The sequence below is a fragment of the Asterias amurensis genome, chromosome 12 (genome assembly GCF_032118995.1).
Source record: "Asterias amurensis chromosome 12, ASM3211899v1".
Taxonomy (NCBI): Eukaryota; Metazoa; Echinodermata; class Asteroidea; order Forcipulatida; family Asteriidae; genus Asterias; species Asterias amurensis.
This window is the reverse complement of record NC_092659.1, coordinates 13,324,339-13,350,257: the sequence shown is the minus strand read 5'-3', so window position 1 is coordinate 13,350,257 and position 25,919 is coordinate 13,324,339. Positions and strand designations below refer to the sequence as shown.

Genomic DNA, 25,919 nt, shown 5'->3' with positions numbered 1-25,919 from the left:
GAGAAACCTTGGACCAGGTGTGTCTTGAAACATTTCTACACTACATGTTTTTTTTTATACCTACGTTTAGCATGTGCGTGCATGTGTGTGTTCACTGTTGAGGGCTGCATTACCAAAATAGGTCAGTTTGAAAGAGGGCAAGTTGAAACCTGACTCCATGACTGAGTTTAGATAAACCATATTCTTGTATCAACTCTGCACACTAAACCTACAGTCCGAAGGTTACAAAAGAGTATAAGCCTGCTTGGTATGGAACAATCTACAAAGAATGCAAGCATCTACAAAGTTGAGGACCAGCAGTTTGGAATTTTGTTTATGTATTTCCAAGTAGCAGGTTACTGGATTACAATTTACATTTTACTGCCATGGTCTGTGTTTCATTCGGTGTTGTTAAAGTTGTGACTTTGTTTTTGGTATGAGCTGCAAGAGAAAACTTGCCTTCAGCTGCAGGTCCTTGATGCTTCGTTTTTGAAAGGGCAAGAACACCAAGGCATTTTCCTCTGGTAAAGGGGACCCTAAGAGCAAATTGTATATTTCTACTTGAGTATTTCAAGGGCACCATGGCAATGATCAGGGGGCTTGGAGGCAATCACCTTCAATGCCTCCTTAAAGTATCAGTAGGACCTGGGCTGCATTGCCTGCCACGCCTGACCTACAAGTACATGTTGGCCTACATCCAGTAGGCCCACAGGCCTACATCTACTACAGTGTATGAAATCAACAATATATAGTTCAGTTGTCAGGTTTTCACCGGTCTAGATGTACATTAAAATGTGCACAATTTTGCCATACACAAAGCAGGGATAGGCTGTTGTCAGTGTGTTGAATGTTTAATGTTAATTTAAGACTTCATGATCGTGTTACGCTGTAGTAGGTTTGACTGGTTAAGAGAGTGAACTATTTGCGCACGGTTTGTACTCTTTAAGATATACAGCCGTGTAAAAGTTATACATAAATCATAAATCCATGATATTAGAGACCCTTTGTTTTGAAATTGCCTATTTTTACCCATGAATGAAAGGGAATAAGTGCAGCACGCTGTAGGTATTTTAATAGCAAAGTTCAACCTTCAAAAATTTGAATTGGATCTCTTCAAATCAGCGACGCTATCGTGGAGTATTTTCTGTCCTTACATAAAGCAAAATCTTTCTTATAGTGGAAGAAAATGTACAAATTTAGGGCCCTACATAAAATGTAATAAAACGCATGTACGGTAAATGAAAGCATGCAGCTTATTATGGTGTAGAATTGGTCTTTGAACCTGTAATGGCTGTATAGTCCTCTAGTTATTATTATAAACAGTTCATAATAATCTAGTGTCTTTAGATGGTTAATATTTGGAGGAAATTGGTGCAAATTCCAAATTTTAGCGATGGTCGACGTGTTTTTTTATGTACCAATGCAAAACCGTCATTCTCCAACATGACTGCATTTGAGGCGGGAATATTTCTCTGAATTGTAGGCGAGTTCTTTATGTACAGTTGACATTGAAAATAATATTGGTAAATTGTTTTGTCTGGTAAATTGTGTTAAATGGTCTTTAAAGATCAAATATGGATTCTTGTTTTAAGGAAAGAGTTTATAATGTCAAGACCATTTATGGTTTTAAACCATAAGGAAAATCAGGATTTATTATCCAAATACTTGCATAAATCTACCATTTATTTTGCATAGTTAGTTCATGTTGACATAAACACTGAAGAGCTGATTAGAATTGCTTAAGTACTATGCGATTATTATCAGTGAAAATTTGATGTACATGTATTATGAATGTGTAGTCTTCACACTCGGAGTCTAGTGTACACTATAACTCGTCATGTATACATGCAGACAGTGTGATGTTCATCATTGTGAAACTCTGTACAGTACATCGTTATCTATCTGCTTGTGGATTATTACCACCACCCCTATAATGATGTGCATTTCCCTCCCTACCCCCATCCTGACAAAATCCAAACACCCCCTTGTGATAATGGACCAAGCCGGCTCTTTGATGCAAACACAAAGAGCACTGGGAAGCCAACAGCATTATGCACACAGACTGTTCCCAATATAGCCTGTCCAATCCACATGTGCATAGCTAATGTATGTGAACTGGCTGTGATAACCATAACCTTCTCTCCAGTACACCCACACTGTTAGTTAGCGCTCTATTTCACCGGTGCCAGGGAGTGTGGCACCCGAGAGGTTGCTCTGGGTCTGATACAGCAAGGGGGCACAACATCTAGACATCACCACCAAGCACATTTCACCTAAGTCTAGCCAGCGTAGGTGGAGGGAGTCCCCCACCCTTTTCCTTTAAACCTTCCATCTCTCCAGCCAACGCTGCTGCCGGGAAAAATCCCCCACACAACAAACCACATTCAGTGTCTCACTACTGGGGAATTCCTATGTGGAACAGTGCCAAGATCGTGGTCATTAGTGTATTTTAAAGAGACGCTCTGGCGAAACAGCCACATTGAAGGATTATAGTAGAGCCGCTGCAGGAGTGACCGGCCACAGTGTGGCCATGGACTATTTCACTAGTTTGATTCTACTGACCGAACTGACCTGTCTGTAGCAGCAGCAGCAAGCAGGGGACTGTCTATGGTCCTATTGATTTTCCCATTGGAATCTATACAAGTGGTTATTGTACCTTGTGGCCAGGCTACATCCAGTGGATAGAGAGGTGAGCACAGTACATTGGCATTCCTGCTACTCATTGTTATTATGGGCTTTTCATTGACTGACTGTATGCATACATTACATTGTGGTGGTCGTGCATAATGCAGTGACTGCCTGCCAAGAAGAGGGGAAAAAATACCACATGGCTTACTGGAGTGCCTTTACTCAAACAGCCTCTGGTCCTTTGTCTAAAACTTGGCCACTTCATAAAGATTGTCGATTGTTTTTATATTGACTGTGACTGTCTTAGTACTATCTGAAATGTCTTTATTTTGCACCACGCTCTTTTGATTTGTGTGGTGTTTGTCTACTCTGTGTGGTTATTGGGACTTCCTACTCTAGCATTTGGATTTTGTTTTTGCGAAGGATCACCTGGTGTGTAAAGGAACTTAGTACTTTGAGATTACTTATACTATTGAAATACAGTTGGGGATGGCAACTGGCAACTAATTTGGTGAGTTCTCAAAATTTGAGTTAGTTTAGATGGTTTTTACGCACATTGATACATTGCTGATGATTAAATTTTCTTTTTGTTAAGTAGTCGACTGAAGTGTACAGAATGAAATTGTATTAAACAGGACGTCTTTATTTAGTTAAGTTGTGATCACATTTCATTTTAATAGATGTAATAATTTGCATAAGATAACATAGGTTTGTTGTTCTGCTCTAGATGTCCTGGTTTTGAATCCAATTTGACTAAGTATAGACTGTGATAGCCTGTGGTTTTTGATACACTTGAGTAGAATCAACCTTTTCGAGTTTCCCATGCTCATCTTGGCACTCCCTCATCTTTTTACATGTACAGTTTCTCCACACAGGCTAATAAAAGAACCTAAGAAGTGCAATCAACAGACTTTGTAAAAAAAAGTATGAAAACCATTTGTTTTTATAAACTTTTACATCTAAAATCAATGGAAATCCTTGAGTTTACTCAGTTTTCACAAAATAGAAAAATTATACCAGGATATGACAAATGTTGCAATCCAACCTGTCTTTTATTTTAATTTATTTGGTTATTTCCAATAGGGATATGTTTTTATTTTGACAAGGAAATGACGCATGGAAGTGTATGACAACACTGGCTTCCTTTGCAGGAAATAATTTCCCTTTTTCAGGAAATAAATGAACTTGGTACATGTACATAAAAGCCAGTCAAAATCTTAATTATGAATTACCTTACAAGGACATAATGTACATGTTGATTTACTCAAAATTGTTATAGTTGAAGCTGCAACTAAAGGCACATTTTCAGTACTTCAAAATGTTTGATGTATGGAATTCTTTGCCAAATAGCAACCAGTGCCTTGGATCAATCGAGTTGATCCATGAAAAGCGTTTGAAACTGTTTGTTATGAAATTGATATGGTTAGAAAGATGTTATAATGATCCACATAAACATGCCTCGAAATTGCACGGTGTTCCTTATTATGCCATGAACACCATTTTGTGGAGTCAAGTGTTTGACTCCACAAAATGGTCGACCGTGTTAGTTCCCCAAAAAAGGAAAATCATGCCGAGGCATGTTTGTGTGGATCCTTATTTTCTACTTTAAAACATCTTTCTGACCATATCGATTGCATAACAATTGATTTCAAACGCTTTTCATGGACCAACTGGACCATCCAAGGCAACGTGTCCCTTTATTCTTTATGAAATTGGGTACCGGACTATCATAGCTCATCTGCAGACAAGAGACTTGTTCGAATCCCACAATTACATGTACTCCAGCAGTTGATGCCATTAGCTCCATGCTAGAGTGGGTCCTTTATCTGCGAAAGAATCAAGACAATACTGAAAAGCCTGGTTGGATAATTGATAAACAACCATGCAAGGATTTACATGTAATAGTGTTGTGTAGACCATAGACCAATGGAAGTTATACATCAATAGAGGCCCTACACTATGTAGATTTATTTAATCAATAAAAGAGAGGTTGTAGCATTAAGAGGTGACCTCTTCCTGGTCATTGATTTTTTTATTTGGTGGAGTGTGACCTTTTGGAACACACCTGCCCAGCATGCAAACATCTAGACCTGTAATAATACATAGGGCATTGTCCTGTTGTGGTCAAGCCCTTCCTGTTATGGTCCTACATGTACCATGTCAATAGTCTGGATCAACTGTTAACTGTAGGTCTACTCCAAGCGTGTATACTTTGTTTTTTAAAGGGCAAGGGCACCAAGGTACTTTCTTCTTAAGGGCACCCTACATATACATGTATGAGGAAATTGTTAATTTGTTCTGGATTATTCTAAGGGCACCAAGGCAACGACATGGGGACATGGACTCAATCACCTTCGTTGCCTCTGTGAAGTATGGTCAACCACACATCTTTGGTTATAAATTTACATCACTGAGTTTATCAACATTACAGAATGTTTAGTAACGCAGTGGGGGGTGGGGGGGGGGTCTCTCGGTTATAGTCATTCATGTGTATAGTCAAACATAATTCTTTTGTGTTATAAAAGGGTTGTGGGTGAAGAATTCCTCAATGGGTCAACCATGCACATTCATTACTTACCCTACACGTACATTGACGTTCTTTCTGCAATGGAAACCCACTATTTTGTTTGTATTGGATTGTTATTTGTTGTTCGATGCAGATGCAGAGGTGATCTGTTTCTGCTGCAATGCACCTGGATATTTGTATGGAGTCCTTTGTAGTTGAATTCACACCTGTTGATGTGATTGTGGGGCTGGACAATACACTAAGATGTTTATCTCTCTACATGTACCTCTGATAACTGGTTACTTGTTGTTGTCCTGTCAAGGTATACAGGAACAATTGGTTACTGCATGGTGAAAATGAACAGACTGTTAAAATCTACATTTTTGTACAGCAATGTTGTACTGATGTAAATTGCATTAATATTGTTATGGAACAAATTTTGTAACCCTGTACACATAAGCAGTGAACTTGCGGACCCGTACAACCATGTATAAATCTCTTTTGGGAGAAGTGTTGGTTCTGAGAAGAACGGGTGTGGTCTCGTCTGCAGGGTCCACACTATGCTTAGCTTCAAATGTCACTTTTGTCAATTTCTTCCAAGAGTACTGGCCAAACTCTCATAGAACTCTAAGGATTCTCCCGTCACACACAGTATGCCAGTCATTCTTTTGGCTGGTAACCTGTTTTGCATCTCTACAAAATTCAGCCTTGCATTTGCTGAAAAGAGACTGATAATTATGTAAACTTAAGTTCAAATGTGGTTTGTTCAATCAGAATGCTCTACTCGTCATCAGAAGAAAGACCCTTTAACAAGTTGGCACTGGTGACAATCCCCTGCATGTTTAATGTCCAAAACACAACAAATGACAAGAAAAAACCATAATCTTCTTTGTGATGCTGTTTGCAAAAGCTGTAAACTTGCCAGCTGTACCATGTGGAGAGAAGTTTCTTGGCAAAAACTGTAACTGGCAGTTAGCCAGGAGTTCACTGGTAACAGGAACAATGGTGCTCCACAAAATGTTTTGTATTTTGGGGATATTTTCATACAACTGTTCATGTGTGTGTACTTAGAGGTCTAGTTCAAATTCTACTTTGAGCTGTATACTACAGTGTCCTTGCTATCAATATTTACAATCGCTGTGAACTCAGAAGCGTGTTTGTGTGTGGGTGCAACTTGTACTGTTTACAATGTATCGAAGCTTGTCGTCACCTGTGCGTGTTACCTGATCCCGCAAGCAAGCAATGTTTTGATTTCATCTCTACTCCTGATACTATTGAACATGTCACGGAATACTCACGGCCTGATAACCTACAAAGTTGAACTGGTATACCCCGATAAGCATACGAACTGGGCAACAAGTTTGAGCGAGAAAGTGTTGCCACGACAACGAGACGGTGAGACCAAAAATGGGCAGAGAGAGAGAGAACGAAAGATAAAAGGGTTTCTAACTCGTGGACGTTGTTTGTGAATGCGTCAGAGTGCTTCTGTGTGACGGACGATTTGTTAAAACGTATCTGTCATTATACAATGGAGAGAATGTTAAAAAGAAACAACCACTTGAATAAAGACAGAACTTTTTTTGTTTACATAATGTGTGAATGAAGACAGATTGTATGAAAAGTCTTGAACCTTCAGCCTGAGGGTTAAAGGATGATCTATCGAAAATCAGTGTAAATATGATATCTAAAAAAATAATTTACGTGGCTGAAGTTCTCAAGTAAATGCATCATCCATAACCCTTTTCAAACAACTGCCTTTTCCAAGGAAAATTTTCTCCACTGCCCCATGTATGCTTCACACTTGATCAATTTTTCTTGGGTGGGACCATAATCCCAGAGAGTTTATCAGGGATAGAGAAAGGTCCACAGGGTTCTGCCAACAGTGGTTGCTAACAGAAAACCCGCCCCGCCCGGCACTCAGGATTCCCTAACCATCACTGAAATTTTTTTTTCTCTGTTTCCGACTACCACACTTTTTCAATTTTTTTAAATTACACTTTCAATTCCTTTTTGCAATTTCCAGTAAAAATGGTATCCAAAGCCATTCATTTTGACGCTTCTGTGATTTTAGTCTGTTTATATATGATCTACCATGATCCATCTCGCAACTGCTTCCAGGGAAATGTTTTTAAAGAACTCCTAGGAAGAAAACCCTGGTCCCAGTATTAAAAAGATCTACCAAAATATCTTGGTGCAAGTACATGTGCTTAGTAACACCATAAAGAAAGGATGGTAACATACTGTTGTGTGTTACCAATTAGGATGTCTGGCCAGTTACATTGACTGCATGGTAGGGGTGTCCAGAAGCTGAGGAGACTTTCATGGTCAAAACTAGTTGAGGATAGAGAAAGTACAGATGTCTAAACATCTGTGGAACAGTTACAAAATATAAAAACACTTGATGTAGGAAAATGCCAGGGAATGTAGAGAAAAGTCAGAACTTTATATCTTAGAGAGCAGGGCTCAATTTCATAGAGCTGCTTTAGCACAGAAAGTAGCTTAGCACAACAAAATTGTGCTTACCAGAAGGTTACCAGCCAAACTATCTTGTCACTTTTATAATTTGTGACTGGTATCCTGCTCATTTCTGCTAAGCAAAAAAGTGGTAAGCAGTAAGCAGCATTTTCTGCTCAAGCAGCTCAATGAAATTTGGCCCAGCTCAGAGCGGTAGCAGATCAGGCATACCTAATTTCTATTTCCAATGTGGAAGCCCCCTGTCTTGACGTTTGCTGAATGACACATCAGTCGTGATAGACGCAGCGTGGAAGTCCTAATTAATCTATGAATAGACCTTGTGGCCAACCGTAATCGCACCCGCAGATTTCCTACACTTCCTTGGAACCGGGCAATATTGCGTTGCAGCTAACTGCAATCTGGTTGGCCACGTACACTGGGGAATCTGAGAGTTCACTCTCCTGAAACGCATCTCTCCGAAACTTTCAACAGAGTTTCTTGAAAATGGAATTCATCCGATTTTAAGAATTCTTTGTCTATTTACTCTTTTCAGTGAACTTTGCAGACATGTAGAATGTCAGAGGTTAAACTGAGCGCAAATGTTAAAAAAATACTTCAGGTTAAGGAAAACAATTGCTGTTATTGTCTTAAGATATGAATAATGTCTACTGACGAGAGGCCAGTTTGAATGCCAGGGATGTGAATTGAACTATGTGTTTTTATTTTATATATTTTTTATCTATAGTTGTTATCAGTTACAAATATTATTTTGTACAAGAAGACCTTACGGGTTGTATAGGCCTACTTAAAGGAACGTTACAGAATTGGTAAGAAACAAAAATCGTGAAGATCACAGATTTACATAAAACTTACACGGTGTAATGATAATGATAGTAGAAAACATCCCTTGAAACATTTCTGTCTGAAATCTCATATTTGATGAGAATTATTCGCGTTTGGAGTTTATCGCTCAGTGAGCGTTTGATTCATTTTTGTTTTGGCATCGATGCAATGCAAAATTTGTAATTGTTTTTTCACTATTTTCTTGTGGCCCAGATGGCTGATCGATCTTGAACTTCTATAGGTTTTTCAGTTTATGTATATGATGGATTACATAAAGTGCTACACTGCCAGCAACTGTTTTGTTGGCAAAAAACAATTCTGTAATGTTCCTTTAAACCCTGTCTTGATCACTGTTATTGATACCATTCTTGTTTATTTAATTATTACAAATTTAATCAAAATCGACATTGTTTCCTGACTAAAGTGTTGAAAAAACTTTTAAAAACCTTATCCTTTCATTTTTAATGATATTTGTCATGATCTAAGCTAACTAAGCCCAAATCATGGGTGGCCATGTATGCAGTTATCTTTCATACCACAAGTTGCATCAAACAGAAAGCAATGCAGCCCCAACATTGCTGCAATTCCTGTGGTTCCATTTGCCATTCATTCATACCACGTTATTCATCCCCCCCCCCCCTTGGTCAGTGGTATTGACTTCTTTGTTTGCTTGAGCAGATTAAGATTTCAGACATCTCGGTAGATACCATTTTCATGCCAAAGGGGTGTCTTCAAGCAAGCAGCTGAAGAATTTGCTGGCCATTTATACATGATTTTGTACTGGTTACAAAAGGCTTAGTTGTTGTTTAAAACTTGTTTAGTTGGCCCATGAAACGTGTGACTTCACATGTTTACAAAAGATCTACAGAGCTTCCTGCAGCAATGTGTACAAAGCTCGATGGACGAAAACATCTTACACAAGTACATTTTATAAAAATTTCAGTTTATGATTTATTTTTTTATTTTTAAGAAAGGGTAAGGTATTGAGCATCTTTAAATTTGCTTTAAATTTGTTTGTTACTTTGACAAATTTTCAACTTATTTGCTACTAATACTACGACAAGAAATTTGAAATTTGTCATTGTAAATGATGAGTGTTAAGTTTCTTGCCTGCTAGAAAATGCACTGGACATCCTTTTGTATTCATGATGACATGCTGAGGCTCTATGTTTTGAAATCAGTAACTTTCAACAACATGCCATACGTTTCACAATTTCTACATTTTTCACTTGATGTGATTTTAATCATGTGAGTTGCCAGTGGTCATGTATAATGAAACAATACAAAACATGTATTTTTAGCTCAATGGAATGTAGGTACATAAATTTCTTAAAATGTTATTGCCACTGTGCAATTTGGTCAACCTAATATGTTGTACCTCGTTAAACTATAAATATTATTTGATTGCACTATTCATCCAGACAAATATCTAAACACACACACCTGTATGTTGCAGCCACACAACAAAACAGTGGGTAGTAATAATTGCTGCATAAATATTTTATTGTGTTGTCTTCCTGTCCACGTGTAATAAATAAACATACATGAACATCCTTAATGTGGTCTATACCTGATTAGAAATGCCTTTGTCCTTTGCTTTGCTCCATAAACAAACAATAAAACGCAGCCCTGTCTGTATGTACTGGCCATGGTAATTTGTATCCCCCTTCTTCAGTCTCCACCTAAACCCTTGTACAAAGGCCATTACAGCCTGTGTTTTCATCACGTAGACCAGAAGGCAAAATGAGGTCACACGCTCACTTGCTAACCAATGGCAGCTTTTTTTTTTATCTGACTGGCTGCATGCTGATAGCCTAACTAGTGTACAGTCCATGCTGCGGGCAGGGTCATAAGTTCAGCCGAGCCATGGTGGCTAGCTGTGCAGTGTACAGTACTCACATTCTGTCAGAGTCTCTAATGGGGAAAGAACAACAAAGATCCTGGCCAGATTTATCGGACATTCTTATTTTAGAGAGACAGTTGTTATTATTCAGGATTGGTTTGGGAAAAAAAAAAAAAAAACATTGTTTAGTTTTTGTTTGAACTGAATGCTCACTGATTGTGAAATTCATATTATGTACTAAAACTGTTCTTTTTATGTGATATATTCCCTTAAAATAAATCATTTCAAGAAATTTGTATATGAAAACCTTGAGAAAAAGCCAGACAAAAATCACTGATTTTAGTTGTACAACTGTTCAATGTGTGTACATTGTACATGCTGACAATTCTACTGAAAATTGTGCAAATAAAAAATTCTCCCACCCGCACTACGGATTTAGCCCAAGTTTTATGATTTGTTATTTCATCTGCACAAAACTTGAAAACTGTCTACAACCATTGTGTTGGCTCTATCAACCTCATACTAGGCCTATACCTTTAAATATGTTTATGATGAAATGCGCATAATTATTTTATATTTATTATTTTCTACCAGAAATAATTCAGTTTTTGTAGTTATTCTCAAAACACCGTCAATGCATCCATAATGTAATTTGAAGCAATACTGTCACCAACCCAACAGTTTTTAATGATCTAATTAATTCTATTAGAGCCTTCTTAAAAGAATTAACTGGAATACATAAAATGTGGGTTATATTTTCAAGTTCATTTGCAGGTTGTATTTTCTTTGTCCACACAACAATGCACTCTGGATGGCACCATCAAGGTCATCTTCAATCAGATATGATGCGCTCTGATTAAAAAATAACAAAAGACAGGTTGAATGAGAACAGACATGAAAACAGTCTCCCCTAAACAACCTACTAGATTATTGATACATAGTCGAAGCAATATCACTGGCTAGCTGTGCATTATGTATCGTAGCCACGCTTGTTTTGGTTGGCTGTGTCAAGCATTGACTGTGAATGACAGGTGTTGTAGGTATTGTTTTGCCATACTGTAGTTGAACTCTGTCTGTCTCTCTCCTTCATTCCCACTGTCCATCACGAGTCTCCGCTGCTTCAATGGCTGCAATGTATACACTGGCGAGTTGTTACTATTATAGGTTTTTCTCCTGATCACACATGTGAAAATAACCGATGACCCCAGTGATTTATGAGGTACATGGTTAAAGGGAACTTGAGATGTAAACCACTGTGCTAGAGCATGCGTGACAGTGTTATTTGATTGAACATTTTAGATTTATACAGATTTTTGTAGATTGTTAACGGGAAAACCTTCTTCTTCAATGTTTTTGCCAGAGTATTTGAGAAATGGAAAAAAAGAAATGTTTTTATGTTTTTAAATTGCATTTAATAAAAATCTAATGTTTGAAAACGGTGATATTAATTTTTATTTTATTTTAGTTCCCAATGATTGATTGTGTTTACTTTGCTTAGGTACTGGTCTTTAACAATCTTGGCTGGTTGCTTTAGAGCATAGTTAAATGAAGGCATTAGACAAGAGAATAATCAAACAAAAGTTAATAATGAAATTTATTATTAGTTTTTTGTAAAATGTAGTAAGTGCATCTTGTAAGCACCCATGTATCAAAGTAAACAGAAGTCCTTTGGACATGCCTTAAAAATAATCTTGCACTGTTTTGGTGAGACCGGTGGAATACCTAGAAAACATGTATTGACTGGTAAAGAAACATTTCACAGAAATAAAAGGGGATTTCCCCTTTAGAGTTAAAGTTAAAATGGGGACTTTCCCCCCTTGGAAGAATTGCTTACACTCACATGTACACATGATACCTCAACATTTCCCCTAACAAAACTAGTGTACATACAGGATAGTTTTGCTTTCTGTTTCAAAAAGAGTGTTACTACTGCATTCAATTCACAGTAATTATGCATTCTGATAATTAAACATTCAATGATTCAAAACTGGAACAAATAGTTTAACTTACTGGAATTTACTGGAATTTCTACGCATAATATTCTCAGAAGCTTTTTGGCTTTCTCTTGTCTTTTCCCGTAAAACACCCCCATAAAGGAAAAAAGCAAAAACCGAGAGACACTTCCGATATAATTTTTCCATCTACGTAATGAAACAGCTATTTAAAACACAAGAAAGGTTAGTTCCCAATCATTTCTATTCTTAGACCCTGAAGCAATCTAGATACTTCCTTCCTCTTTTGCTTAAAGTCTTTGCTACAAAATGAAACAATTTTTCAGTTTGCTTCTGTAGGTCGCTCGTCCTTTGCAGTAACAGGTTGTGTGTTTAAAGTCAGTCTTGGGAATCCGTTGAGACCAGAAATTAGCGGAGTGTCTTAGAGGAGAGCCTAGGGTGTCCTGACTGAGTCCTGGTACGGGAAGAGTCGATCTGTTTGCTCCGGAAGGAGGCCCGAGAATTGTGCTCAACTTATGCTTTTTCAGAGTCCACAATTGTGCCGTGGCGTAACTGTCTGCCGATAGGGAATTGGTAATACATTACGTGACGGGGTTACCAGGTGGGATTTAAGTTAATGTTTGAGTAGGAGTATGTGATTTAACTTCCTGTTCCGGTTCGGGTTTGCCTAATTCCAGTATTTGATGTGTGGTGATTTGTGAATGTGTGTTTGTTATGATAAGAAAGTGATGTGTTAGTATGATAAAGTAGGGATTTGTCTCCTAGGAGTATAGTGTGATCAGTAGCTTGGTCATAGCTTTGGGGACTTCCCTGTGGTCTGTGGTTAACAGAGTTGGTTCCAGTCTGGTGTTCAGTGCTGTAATTAGCAGACAGATTTTGTATTACTTTTCTATGAGGGAGACATTTGATGTAGACTTTCTATCGACATTTGTACTATCGTCATTTGTACGAAAGGTCAGTCATCACACAGTTTGAAATAAATGTACAGCGTGAGATTGAAGTACATGAATAACAGCAGCAGAAATCTCCACTTTGTAAGTCATCTACATGTACGACACCAGGATCATGTTACTCTACACTCTGATGTTACCAGTTGGGCATCATCATTCCACGATGACTCCTTCATAAAGATACTGGCTATCCCACACAGAACAGTTAGCGTAGAACACCAGACAAGTTTCTCTGACGATAAGAAAACAAACTTAATTTTATTCTTTCTTTGTATTTTGCAGGGCCATCCGAGCTTTTCAGCAAGTTCTTTACATCGATCCTGGCTTCCAGCGGGCCAATGAAGTTCATTTAAGGCTGGGTCATATGTTTAAAGTCAACTCTGACTACGAATCCAGCTTGAAACACTACCAGCTTGCTTTGATTGATTCAGGTCTCTGCTCTCTTACTAAAGCAGAAAGTAAGTACAACTTTTATTATATATATAATTTGTTTAACAATCTTATCTTCTATAGACCTTGATCATGCTGCCTCCATCTTTGTCATGTACCTCGTATCGAATAGCAATAATGAATGCTAATAATCATTTTGCAAATTGAAACCAGACTATTTTGCCCTTCCAGCCTGGGTTTGGTAAATATTGATATCAATGGGAGAAATTCAAGATGGCTGCACCGTGATAAAGGTCTATCGACCCCTTCCATCAATGTCATAACACCCAAGGACATTGACCCCAAAAAAGCCAACAAGATTGTCATGATGATCAGTAAATTGGGTCACTACATATATATTTATTGGCATGTTGTGGTTGAGCAGTCAAACTCACTGGACTCAAGCACTAGTGCAGGAATGTTTTGGTTTGAGACCCGGGCCCAATGTCATGGCTCTGCTTACCGCAGTATTCTGCGCTTACGATCACGATTCCTGCTTACGTGCAAGCTCCAAATTTCTGCGCTAGCCTTGTAAGCGTAGAATCCCTAGTAACGCGGAGGACGCACGTGCAGAAGCCAAAATTCGCCGCTTACGGTAAGCAGAGCCATGAAAGTGGGCCCTGGTCTTGTCACTTGTGTCCTTGTTTCCTTGTTCAAGACACTTAACCATAGTGCTTTGTCCTTTGGATTAGACGTAAAGCTGTTGGTCCTGTGAGTTGTTTAATGCTGTTAAAAGAACCTAGTTACACTTTTAACTCAGGGAAGGGATTTGCCCTGGTGTGTACAGTATAACATTGGCTACTGAATGTGCCGCAGCACCTTGTAAACATTTACAACTCAATACATGTACATTGTGTGAGGTGATGTGTAAATCAGTCTTCCCATAATAAAAACAAAAAAATCAAAAACCTGTCGTGAAATGTTTCTGTCTGCTCAAGTGCCTTGAGTACCTTATATGTACACTAGATCTAGCTCTATATTATGTAAATAGACAGAGACTATTTTACGTAAGTATAATAAATGTTTGGTGAACTCTTGTAGGAAGAGTGTTGGAAAAAATATTAATAGAAGTTTACCAGTAATTATTCAAAAGTATGTGTTGAGAAGAAAACAGTTTATTGCTGGACCTGAAACTGGCCAAGTTCTACAAATGCTGGACTCTGGCCTCTCATTCTTTTGGAGTGACCTCCAAGTCTTCTGCTCAAATCCGTAAACCATTCCAAAATGGAAACTTGCATATAAATTGATCTAATTTTCTGATTTTGTTGAGGTAGAAGAGTGGTCATTTAAAACTAGTAACTGTATCTTGCAGATTCTCAGGTTCAATTACTTACATTTCCCCCTAAACCCTCATATTTTATTAACTACACTCTAATCAAATTGTTTAAATCTGATAATGTAATGTAAGCCCAGTATAGTCCTCAGGTGTTGTCTTAGCTCGGTGGGATTGATTTTAATAAATCTGCTCTGACCTGAAATCTTGAAATCACGTTTCGTCTCACAGCATTGTACAGTGTTCGATATATTTAAAAAGTGAGTGAGGTCCCATTTTTTAGTGAGTTTTTAAAGAGCATTTTGGGCCTGAAATTTCTTCTTGGAAGGCCGGTCTCATGTTATTTGTTGCTCCTCGCTTGAAGAATGTTTATTCCGTTATAAATCATTTCTCTTTTCCGTTTCTTCTTTTCAGTCAAGTTCCACATTGCCCACTTGCATGAAATACAGGTACAAGTAAGTTCTAATTTTTTTTAGCATTTTATTCCATCATTGAACTACAATTAACTTTTTCTTGAAGTGTGTACTAATTGACCAGTTCCTTTTTTTCCCACTACAATGTTACAAAGTCACTTATCCTCTTTGTCAAAGTGTGTGTTGGTGTCTGGTGGGTCATGGCATGTGTGTCTTTCAGCAAGACACTTAAACCCACACATACCACCCACAGCCACCTCGCCTATTACTCCACATACAACAGTTTACAGTTCAGAAAACTTTCCTGAACAAGTTTTCAATAAATAAATGTTTACTTCGCACATAAACAATGCTTCCTAAATTTGGTTGGTCTGTCTTATGTTTTCAACCTCAAAGCTGATCATCCAAAAGATAATTTTATCCTTAATTATACTGAACTTGTAACACAAGAAAATAATCACAACAAAAGTTTTGAAGAATTTCTGGGTACAGCTTAAATCTTGTAAATGTCCATGCCGTGATGAGGAGTAAAAAGTTAATAGTGTGGAGTGCTACATGGGTTAACAATGGGTTGTCATACAGATGCATTGTTAAGGTGTTGCCCCCCCCCCCCATAATTTGTGGATATAAACTTTTAAGTTGTACAGTAGGTCATGTGTGTTGTGAAATGCAACGCCAAAAGCAACCCAGTTCAAAACAACAACCTGTTGTAGTAGAAGATCTTGAATACTTGTAACTCAACAATTATCTATATTATAATTTTCACATGAGTTGGTTTTAACATTGTTAATATCTGACCTTATTTCCAGGGCAAGTTGCAGACATCAGTAGAAGCGTATGAGGAGCTTCTATCCTGTAACCCTCTACCTGATACGGTCAAAGCCAATACACTCAGACAACTAGGTAAAATCATTTTCTTCTTTAATCTAATTTCCGTTTTTGTTTTTGTTTTTGTTTTGTATTTTCCTCCAGAAATCAGCAAAATTTAGTCTGAAAAGCTATTCATAAATACCTCAGATATTTTTCATTATTCCTATTGGTGAAGAGCACGTCACGGTTGGGTGTTTAAACGTGTGTTATAAACACGACTAGAAGTGTTTAAACACTTTTTAGACTCCTGATTCCCAATCCACTCAATGGCAGTAGATAAATAGCAGAAAAAATCTGAGCGGTTTTCCAATTCTGAATTCTGAATCTAAATAAACAGTAGGAAAACTGTTTCTTGTTTGAAATCTGCAATTCCCTGATTCCCCGTTGAATTCTTAGCTCTAGTTAAACAAATATTCGGGTGAAAAGGTCTGAAAACTTGTATAAATATGTTTTGGTAGGAATAAAATGCACATTTATATTTAGTTGTAGACAGCAAGTCTTGCGCGTGTTGAAACTTCCAGGGGCAAGTTGGTCCCAACCATAATGTTGTTTTGTTGGGAAATAAAATTTAGAAATGAAATAGAAAGCAAAAACAGGCCTGATATTCTTCCTACTTATATAGTCTATTTTCCAATTTATTTGCCCTTTTCTATATGTGGGAGACTTTCACAGTCTATTCTGATGAGAAATCAAGCTTTGAAACGGAGCATCCCGGGGACTCGTGACTTGTAGAAGCTCAGGCAGAAACATATTTAGAGCCAGACTATCATCTATTGTCAACCATTAGTTCGTGGCGTGTCGTGGCTGAGCAGTCAAGTGCACCAGACGTAGGAAGCGTCTCAAAAAGTCAAAACTGTAGAAAATTGGATCAGAAAAGTATTCTAACACTTTAACATGGGGCTAGTTTGCTGGAACGTTCCAAATGCTATTATGCCTAGTCACTCGTGTAGAATTGTTCCTGATGTTCAGCACATTGTTGTGGTCCAGCAGAATGTTCTGTCTTTCAACTGGTTGTAGGCGTATGCCTCCGTAAATGCTCTTTTTGCACCGAGAATTTGACTGATTTTTGAGATGCTCCCTTAAGAGTTATGGTTAAAGTCCCTGCCTTGACTGACACTGATGTCCTTAAAAGACTCTTTAACCATTCTTGCTTTGTCCTTGGAACAGGATGAGAAGTCACAGGTCTTCTGTGCTGTGTAATGCGCATTTAAGAACCCAGTACACTTATCATCAAGTGAGTCGGTTTGCCCTGGTATGTTTGGCATTGTTGGCTGCACATTGCGCTGCAGTACCTTGTAAACCCTTATCAGGTGCTACCAAATATCATAATTCACAAACTTCAAAACCTTTTTTGGTACAAGTGCATTGAGCATCTTATTGGTAAATACACACGCTATGTAAGACTCCAATGTTGCTTTTATTACTACTTAGCAGCAATACTGGATATGATGATTTGTGTTTAATGAGTAGTGGTATTCTTGAGCCGAGGTGTAACACTTTAGCGTTGAAGCAAAACTCACTGGTAACCCACTTCTGATCTAGAACATTGTGATACAAGGTGCTATATTAATGTGTCTTAGAGTTAAAAACCTTGGCAAACCTGTCTTGGAAACAACTTAAAAACGCTTCAAGACGTCTGTAGATAAAGCGCCATATAAGAACTGATAAGTCCACAGCTGGTCCCTCTCCTACCTGCTAATTCTTACAATTATGGTACATTACTCCGGAGGTCTTTGGTTGAAGTCCAGCTCCTGTACATTGTTCTTTGTTCAAACGCCAGATAACGATATTCCTGAGGCTAAAGGTCTATAGATTTGGAGCATTTTGAAGTCTTTACTGACCCTAAACTGACCCTAAACTGACCCTAACCCTCCGTGAATTCCTTCCCTCTTGCAGGTTGGCTGAACCATAGCTGCGAACAACTCGGTGATAATTCTACCAGGGAGACCAAAGCAATCCAGTTCCTGATTAAGTCGCTGGAGGTAGACCCTAACAGCGGCCAGTCCTGGTACTTTCTTGGTCGGTGTTACTCCAGTGGTGGTAAGGTCCACGATGCCTTCACGTCTTACCGGCATTCTATCGACAAATCTGAAGCAAATGCCGACACCTGGTGCTCAATAGGGTAAGAAGCCTCGGAGGATTTTCCATTGCGATCGATTATTTGAAGAACATTGTGGCAGAGCAATTTAAAGAAAAGTACACTGTATTCAAATTCTTGACCAGCTAGCCTGTCATTTAAACCAACACGGTCATTATAGTATATATGACAAAACCGAATGTTAACTTCAAGTGCTTTATAGAATGACCTCCCTCTTTCAGTTTGTTATTTTACAAAGTTTGGAAGAAACTATAGAAAAATATTAGACTTGTGGGAACAACTATGTGTAAATCTCTTTTGTGGGAGTGTTGGCTCTGAAAAGAGCCGGTGGGGTATCAATGTTTCAAACAGTGTTCTCTTGCTCGTCTTCAGCAGTAATTCTGAACATGATGATTTGTGTTTAATGAGTAGTGGTATTCTTGAGCCGAGGTGTATCACTTCAGCGTTGAAGCAAAACTCACTGGTAACCCATTTCTGATCCAGAACAATGTGATGAAAAATTATTATATTATATATAATTTGTATATATAATTTGCATATTATATAAAAGTAAAAACACTACAAAGTTCTATGATTTTTCCTTAAGATGTTTTTTTATTTGTTTGTTTCAGGGTCCTCTACCAGCAACAGAACCAACCTATGGACGCCCTACAGGCTTACATATGCGCAGTACAACTAGATAAGTCGCACGTAGCAGCCTGGACAGACCTTGGTATACTATATGAAGCTTGCAGTCAACCGACGTAAGTTTTTAGGCTAAGTTCCCCAAAAAACCTTCCCCTTTAAGTGTTAAAGGGAAGTTACACGTTTGGTTATTCTGAAAACAAATATTAACTTTAATAATGACTTGGTAACGAGCAAAATTACAAAACATTGTGGGAAACCACTCCCTCTGCAGTAATGTAGTTTTTGAGAAAGAGGTAATTTCTCACTAAAATGATAAAAGACTTCAGGCTAGAAGTCTTTTATTCCTGTCTGAAAGCACACAAATTCGTCCAACAAGGGTGTTTTTTCTTTCATCATTTTCTCGCAACTTCGATGACGAATTGAGCCCAAATTTTTACAGGCTTGTTATTTTATGCTTATGATGGGATACACCAAGTGAGAACATTGGTCTTTGACGATTACCAAACGTGTACAGTGCCTTTAAGTTAAACTGTTTAGTTAATTTGTTTAGTAAAACTGTTTGGTTAAACTGTTTGGTTAAACTGTTTGGTTAACCTGTTTGGTTAAACTGTTTGGTTAAACTGTTTGGTTAAACTGTTTGGTTAAACTGTTTGGTTAAACTGTTTAGCTACACGGGCATGCAACTTTTCAACTGATCGGCTGAGTTCCTCTTTTTTCTTTCTTAAATGAAAGTGCAAGATCTATTTATGGCTTTTCTTGGCTGAGCTGTCAAGTGCACTGGCTCCAGCTCTGATGAGCAGAGTGTGGGTTTGAGTCCTGGTCTTGACACTCATAAGCCAGACACTTTACCATTATTGCTTCATTATTACGGGTTGGACGTAAAGCTGTAGGTCATGTGTATCGCCTCACGCACATAAAATACTCCAGTTCACTTAATAAGATAAAGGGTTTGCCCCAGTGTTGCTGGCATCAGCTACAGAATGCACTGCACCACCTTGTAAACGCTTTGATGGTCCTAGTTTTCAATTGGTATCATAATTCATAAACTTTAAAACCTTCTGAAAAAGTATCTCTCTTTGTACGTAAGGTCTTTGAGCAGCTTATTGGTTGAATTGGCACTATACATGCAGGGTTCGACCTTAACGCTGGTCCGCTGGCCAAATGCCAGTAGAAATCGCGGCGGACCAGCTGAAACACCTTGCCAACTGGTCCGGCTGACCAGTCAAAAATATCGGCAGCGGTACTACAGAACTATGACTATTATTTAAATATTTTTAGGCTCGAATAAAACATAAAAACATTCACTCAAGGTTTGGATAAAACGTAAAAAAATCACCCGAAGTGCCGCTGAACGCTGGCAAACTTCCCACGATAACACATACACATGTACACACAGCGCAAAATCCCATCATGCAACGTAAATGCTTGTAGTCTTCGTATTAGTTCACGTGTGCCAAAAAGTGTAAGAAACATTGATCGCTAGAGGGCGTTTCAGAATATTCGATAGCGTGAGAATAGACGCCCTCTATTGGTGAAAGTACGCGATAGCTTACAAAACTAGCTTCAATCGCCTTGACAAAAGACCACAAAGCAAAACACATTCTGTCAGCAGCAGCATGGTCGTCGTCGTCAACGGAGCAGATTTCCGTGTGGGGAAAAGAGTCTAGCGTGTTTACGAAAAACGAGCGAGACGGTGAGGCTTCATTGAACAATAATTACAAAGTTAGGATACTCTTGATGAGCAAAAAGGAGTATTTAATTGGGATTAGTATGGTTCTTCCGTCCTGATTTTGCTTAATTTTTTTTGTTATTTGGGGCTTGTTTTTTTTTGCGGGCGATCGGTGGGCGATCTAGTTTTGCTCCATGGTTTTATTGGTCAAATATAATGCGCGGTTGCTTCGTTGTTTTTTTTTGCGGGTTCAAATTTCAAGAAATACTTGGGTTCTCGAATGCAACACCTCCATGGTTTAACAAAGGCGCAGTTGTTTTTGCTGCTTTTAAATGAATTTTTTCTTCACAAAACAGACAACGGCACCGACCATTCCGTACACATAATTAAAAAAATACCGTAAAACGCCGTATGCTTCTCCATGGATGTTGCAACTATTTTGATGTCTACTTTTTGTTGTTTTTTTTTCTGGACGAAAGTGGGAAGATTTTGGGAACTTCGGTTATCGGTACGATGTATTGTGTTTATGAATACTTAATATTAAAAGTACAAACAGGCAATGTTTATACATGATAAAATAACTTAAGCGATCGCACGTAAACCCTCCCCACTGTAGATTTGAAGGCAATACATAAAAAGTTAATATTTTTAACAGTCGGTTTTAAAGTGTTTTTTTTTTGTTAAGTAAAACAATAAAAACAAATTCATACAAATGTTCTTCGTACTTGAGAATACTTCGATGTCCAATGCTTACAATAAACCGTAGACTAAAAAATTACCTAAATAAAGATCATGTTAAATTTTCCAATTTGCTCTCACAAATAATTTGACCTGTTTTTAAATTAATTTTAATAAGATTATTATTACTTTTTTTAAAGAAAAAATACTCTCAAATTAGTGAGCCCCCTTACGAACACAATAACTTGGTACACATAAATAAAGTATGGCTTCCAGTGCAGTTAAGTTGACGTTGCAATTCATGTTGAATTTTGAAATAGCGGCGATTAAAAATCGAGCAGTTGGTATACAACAGTATTTTTTTAGTTAAAAAAACATATAAAAAAATTTGACGGACCAGTCAAAAACCTGGCGGACCAGTGAAAAATCAAGCCAACTGGTCCTACTGGCCAGTTGAAAAAAAAGTTAAGGGCAACCCCTGACATGTATAAGACTCCAATTTTGCTTTATTATTAAGGGCATTACCAGCAACTCTGGATATGATGATTTGTGTTTAATGAGTAGTGGTATTCTTGAGCCGAGGTGAAACACTTCAGCGTTGAAGCAAAACTCACTGGTAACCCACTTCTGATCCAAAACATTTGAACAGCTTTATAGTGCCATCTATTATTATTATTATATTAAATACACTATACAAAGATAAGTGTGTTTGCATGTCTGGTTGCATTGATTATTTGACCTGTTAAGTTGTTTAGTAATATTGTTTAGTTCTCCTTCCTGCAGTGATGCACTGACGTGCTACATGAACGCCTCAAAGTGTTCCAAGAATAACAACGCCACGGCGTTGGCACCCAGGATCAAGCTACTGCAGGCACAGGTCAACGCACTGCCTAATCTACATATGCAAACCAAGTAAGTCAAGAAAACAGTCCCACTTAAAAGCGTGTTAATTAGTCATTTTGGGTTACCTGGAAAACTTGACGAGAGCGGGATTTTAACCTGGACTAACGGATTTATTGTGCTAGCACCTCTACCTACTGAGCTAGTATCACAGCTCTGATTGTTTCAGTTTGTCATGGTTTTGCAATGGTTGTATTTTTCTGTGTTTAAAGCTAAAGATGATATTTAACATGTGACCATGTATAAATGATCCAAACCATTAGTGCGTCACTGACTTGCAAGAGTTTTTTAGTTTACCCTTTTTGATGAAAATGGCCTGTAAGGTGAGCCATAGAGGGCGCACTATATTGATGATCTGCCATATTGAAACTATTGCATTGAAGGTTTGATTTTAAGTGGCCAAGTTGAGATCAAGGTTAAGTCCAGGAGCAAATGTCTCCCACCCCCAACAGTCTTCTTATCATGTCCACACAATTCTGTTTCAGCCAGAACTGAGCACAGTCTTTGGCACTCTATTGGAACTCGGAGAGTGGGTCCAAGTCCCGAATGTGACACTTGTGTCCTCAAGCAAGACACTTAAAAATGATCGTTTGTCCTTCGGATGGGACATAAAGTTGCTGGTTCTGTGTGTTGTGTAACGTATGTAAAAGAACCCAGTGCACTTATCTAAAAAGAGAAGGTATTCGCCCTGGTGTTCAATGTTTGATTGGCTGCATATTTGGCCACAGCAATTTATAATTCATTACATTTTGCTTTGTGAAAGGAGTAAAGGTCTTATATTTGAAACAAAGCCCCACGTACATTGCAGGAAAATACTGAATGTTGAAGCACCTTGGACTATCAGCCAGGCCTCCAGCCTCGCACCTCTGCAGGGATATTTAAGAAGACAGTGAGTAAACGATTCTGACAATTTTTGATTTCTCCCACAGAAACAAAGCACTGCCAAGCATTGAAGAAGCATGGAGTCTTCCTATACCTGCTGAGCTGACGTCGCGACAAAGTAACATGAACACCATCCAACAAGTAGGTCTTGTTTATGGTTGCTACCAAAAACTCATTTTGCCTCAGTAGAACTTAACAAAACTTTAAAAAATACCACCTTGAAAAAATGTTTCTGATAATGAACACTTGTTGTTTCAAAGAACGTGGACCAGGGGTCAATTTTACAAAGCAATAAAATCCATCGCAAGACAAAATGTCAGTATCACCATAGTGATTTGCATTGTGACATCACACTTTACTAAGCAACGAACTACGATTGATTTGCAGTCAATCTTAGCTCTTTTTGTAATCGTTCCCTCGAGAATCAATTCTGACAGTCTGTTACACTGGACTTGAGAACTAATGTTGTCATAATGTGGGTTTGGGACTCACGTTTCCTTCATTGATTTGTCAAATTTATTTTACCTTCATATATTTCATCAAGAAATTTTACCTTCCCAACAATGTGATTTCAAACCCTCAAAAATTATAATGATAAGCTATGTCAAACAAAAGTTTCAAGAAACAGACTTGGGCATAAGTAAGACTTATTATAGCAGGGACCAAGTTGGCCCTGGAAGTTTGAATGGGCGCAAGACTTGCACAGTATTACAACGTAATGTACTGTGATTTGCATGTGATAAACTAACTGTTTGCCATTACAGATGCTATACATGAGCAATGGCTGAGATACTAGCTAGATAGCCAATGCTTTCTGGCCACTCACAACTAAATTAGTTCTGGGGACTTGGTGTGTTTTCCCCTGGCATGCATGATGAATGTATTCAGTCGACTCTTGTTAAAACAAGGTTGATGGGACTGGCCAAATTACCATCTTTTATCAAGAATGTTGTTAGTACAGAAAAGCAAAACAAAGAAACACAATGCAGAAATGAGATTTGGTACTTCAGAATGGACTCTTTATAAGCAGAACCTCTTCTTAACAGTGCTCTTAATAAGGAGAGCTTACTATACACTGGGTGGTTTAGAATAGCTTCCCTGATGTAACCCGGTTTAAGTCAGAAACGAATAATCAAAACGTTTTCTTGTTTGAGTCGTGTTGGACAGAGTAGTTGATGTCGTTCATATTATCAATGCTATGATAGACTTAAAGACTTCATACTTGCTACAAATGCAAATGCGAATGCGATGCGAATTTGGCGTGAATTTGACATCACAACTCTGTTTTCCTTGCGAATTGTTCGTTGCGAATTTGCGAAGATAACATACGCATCGCATTTGCATTCACAGGAAGTATGAACCGAATTTGAAAAGAAGGGGCTTATCTATAACTTGTCTAATGTTGAGGAATTCTAAACCCTGTTAAGTGTGAATTCAACTCAAAAGTTGTTCTTTTCCCCCTGTGTAACTTTTTCTGCAGGCTCGCATGATTCCACCCTCAGTGGCTGTCACCAAAGCCATGCCTCCCCCTCCCTACCCAAACCAACTAACCAATCAACTCACTGTGCCCAATACCGCTGCTACTGCTGCTGCTGCTGTTGCACCCAATTGCCTCCAGACGCCCGTCTCAATGGGTGGGCAGAGTACCACCTCATCCACCCCTCAGCCCGGCAATGCACCCAAGCGCCGAAAAAACTCTGCTTCACAAAAGAAGAAGGTTAGTTCCCCTGTTAGTCAGTTAGTTTTTATGATCCTTGCTTTGCTGGTAAATCATTTGAAAAAAAGGTAATTTTAATAACTAAGTTTTTTTTGGCTTTGGCTTTTTTTCTGCCTTGGTCTCGGTGTCCTGGGGAAATGTTTTCCCCAGAGATTCTGTCCCCCCTATGGTAAATTAACGTGAACGAAAGGAGGAGGATTCAAAAGAGGGCGCTATTAGAAGAAGTTTATACACAAATTGCCATAATAGGGGGACGAATCTCCTGGGGTATAGACGATGTGACCTCTGACGTCACTCGAAAACCATAACATGATTCACACGCATACCGCCGGGCAAAACCATTGTGTTTTGGCAGACGGCTAGAAAGAGTATGCAATCTTATCATGACTACGCGTCTTTTTGCCCGGCGAAACATGACATATACAGTGTTTTGTCAACAGAGGGCGGTTTAAATGTAAACATAGGTCACATTGTCTGTAGAATCTCCTGTCCCACTGGTATCAACTTTGGAGCAGTGTGTATTTTGCATGGGTTTGAACAGAGCCTGGAGCCTGGAGCTGAAGCCAGGGTTCCAACAAGAGGTTCAAGGTTCATGCTCTCTTGAGTCTGTTGATTTTACTTTATTTATTTATTTACTTTTTTGGTACAAGTGTTTTGAGTCAATAGAAAATTCAAAGACTAAAAGTAAGATTGTTTTTTTATAAAGCCATCATGGGTTTTTGCTGTCACCATCTTTAATAGAGATTTTTAAACACAGGAATGAGAATTTTTGCTCCATTGCCCCAAGAGTGCGTTGCGCTTGTTACATTAACCGAATACTTGGTTGTACCATTATTGATACCATTTTTTGATGTTGAACAATATAAAGGATAGGTAAGATTAGGTATAAAGGATAGGTGTTGTCATGATCAAAGCAGACTTGTGGCTGTACATGGAACTATGAACTTTAACCAAGGTACTGCATGCGCATGTGATTGTCGTCATGTTACAATATGATGACATCAATGGCGATGGTAATGTGACGGCCAGCGGTGCGTGCAGTAACTGGGTCAGAAGTCATAATTCCATGTACAGCCAAAGGCCTGCTTTGCTCTTGATGACAGTCCCCCCTGGAAACAAATTCAGCATGTTTAGGGGCATCCTTCATTACATAATGCTGTTCACCACGCAATTCTACACTTGTATTTGTGCTTACATCCTCAACATTC

The 25,919-nt window shown here is 38.4% G+C and overlaps 1 protein-coding gene across 8 annotated transcripts in view; it reads left to right on the top strand.

The window, feature by feature from the left end:
- Positions 1–25,919, top strand: part of LOC139944744 (lysine-specific demethylase 6A-like) — an 88,345-nt gene that overhangs the window by 40,840 nt on the left and 21,586 nt on the right. For 2 of the 8 annotated variants that reach the window (XM_071941808.1, XM_071941812.1), the window contains exons 6-13: positions 13,438–13,613; positions 15,272–15,306; positions 16,080–16,173; positions 18,037–18,262; positions 18,850–18,981; positions 21,996–22,124; positions 23,042–23,135; positions 24,475–24,711. In XM_071941808.1, coding sequence (XP_071797909.1) covers positions 13,438–13,613; positions 15,272–15,306; positions 16,080–16,173; positions 18,037–18,262; positions 18,850–18,981; positions 21,996–22,124; positions 23,042–23,135; positions 24,475–24,711 — 1,123 coding nt within the window. Of the gene's footprint in view, positions 1–2,102; positions 2,669–3,052; positions 3,119–13,437; positions 13,614–15,271; positions 15,313–16,079; positions 16,174–18,036; positions 18,263–18,849; positions 18,982–21,980; positions 22,125–23,041; positions 23,136–24,474; positions 24,712–25,919 lie in introns of those variants that run through there. The other 6 variants (XM_071941810.1, XM_071941811.1, XM_071941806.1 and 3 more) reach the window with 6 other exon arrangements.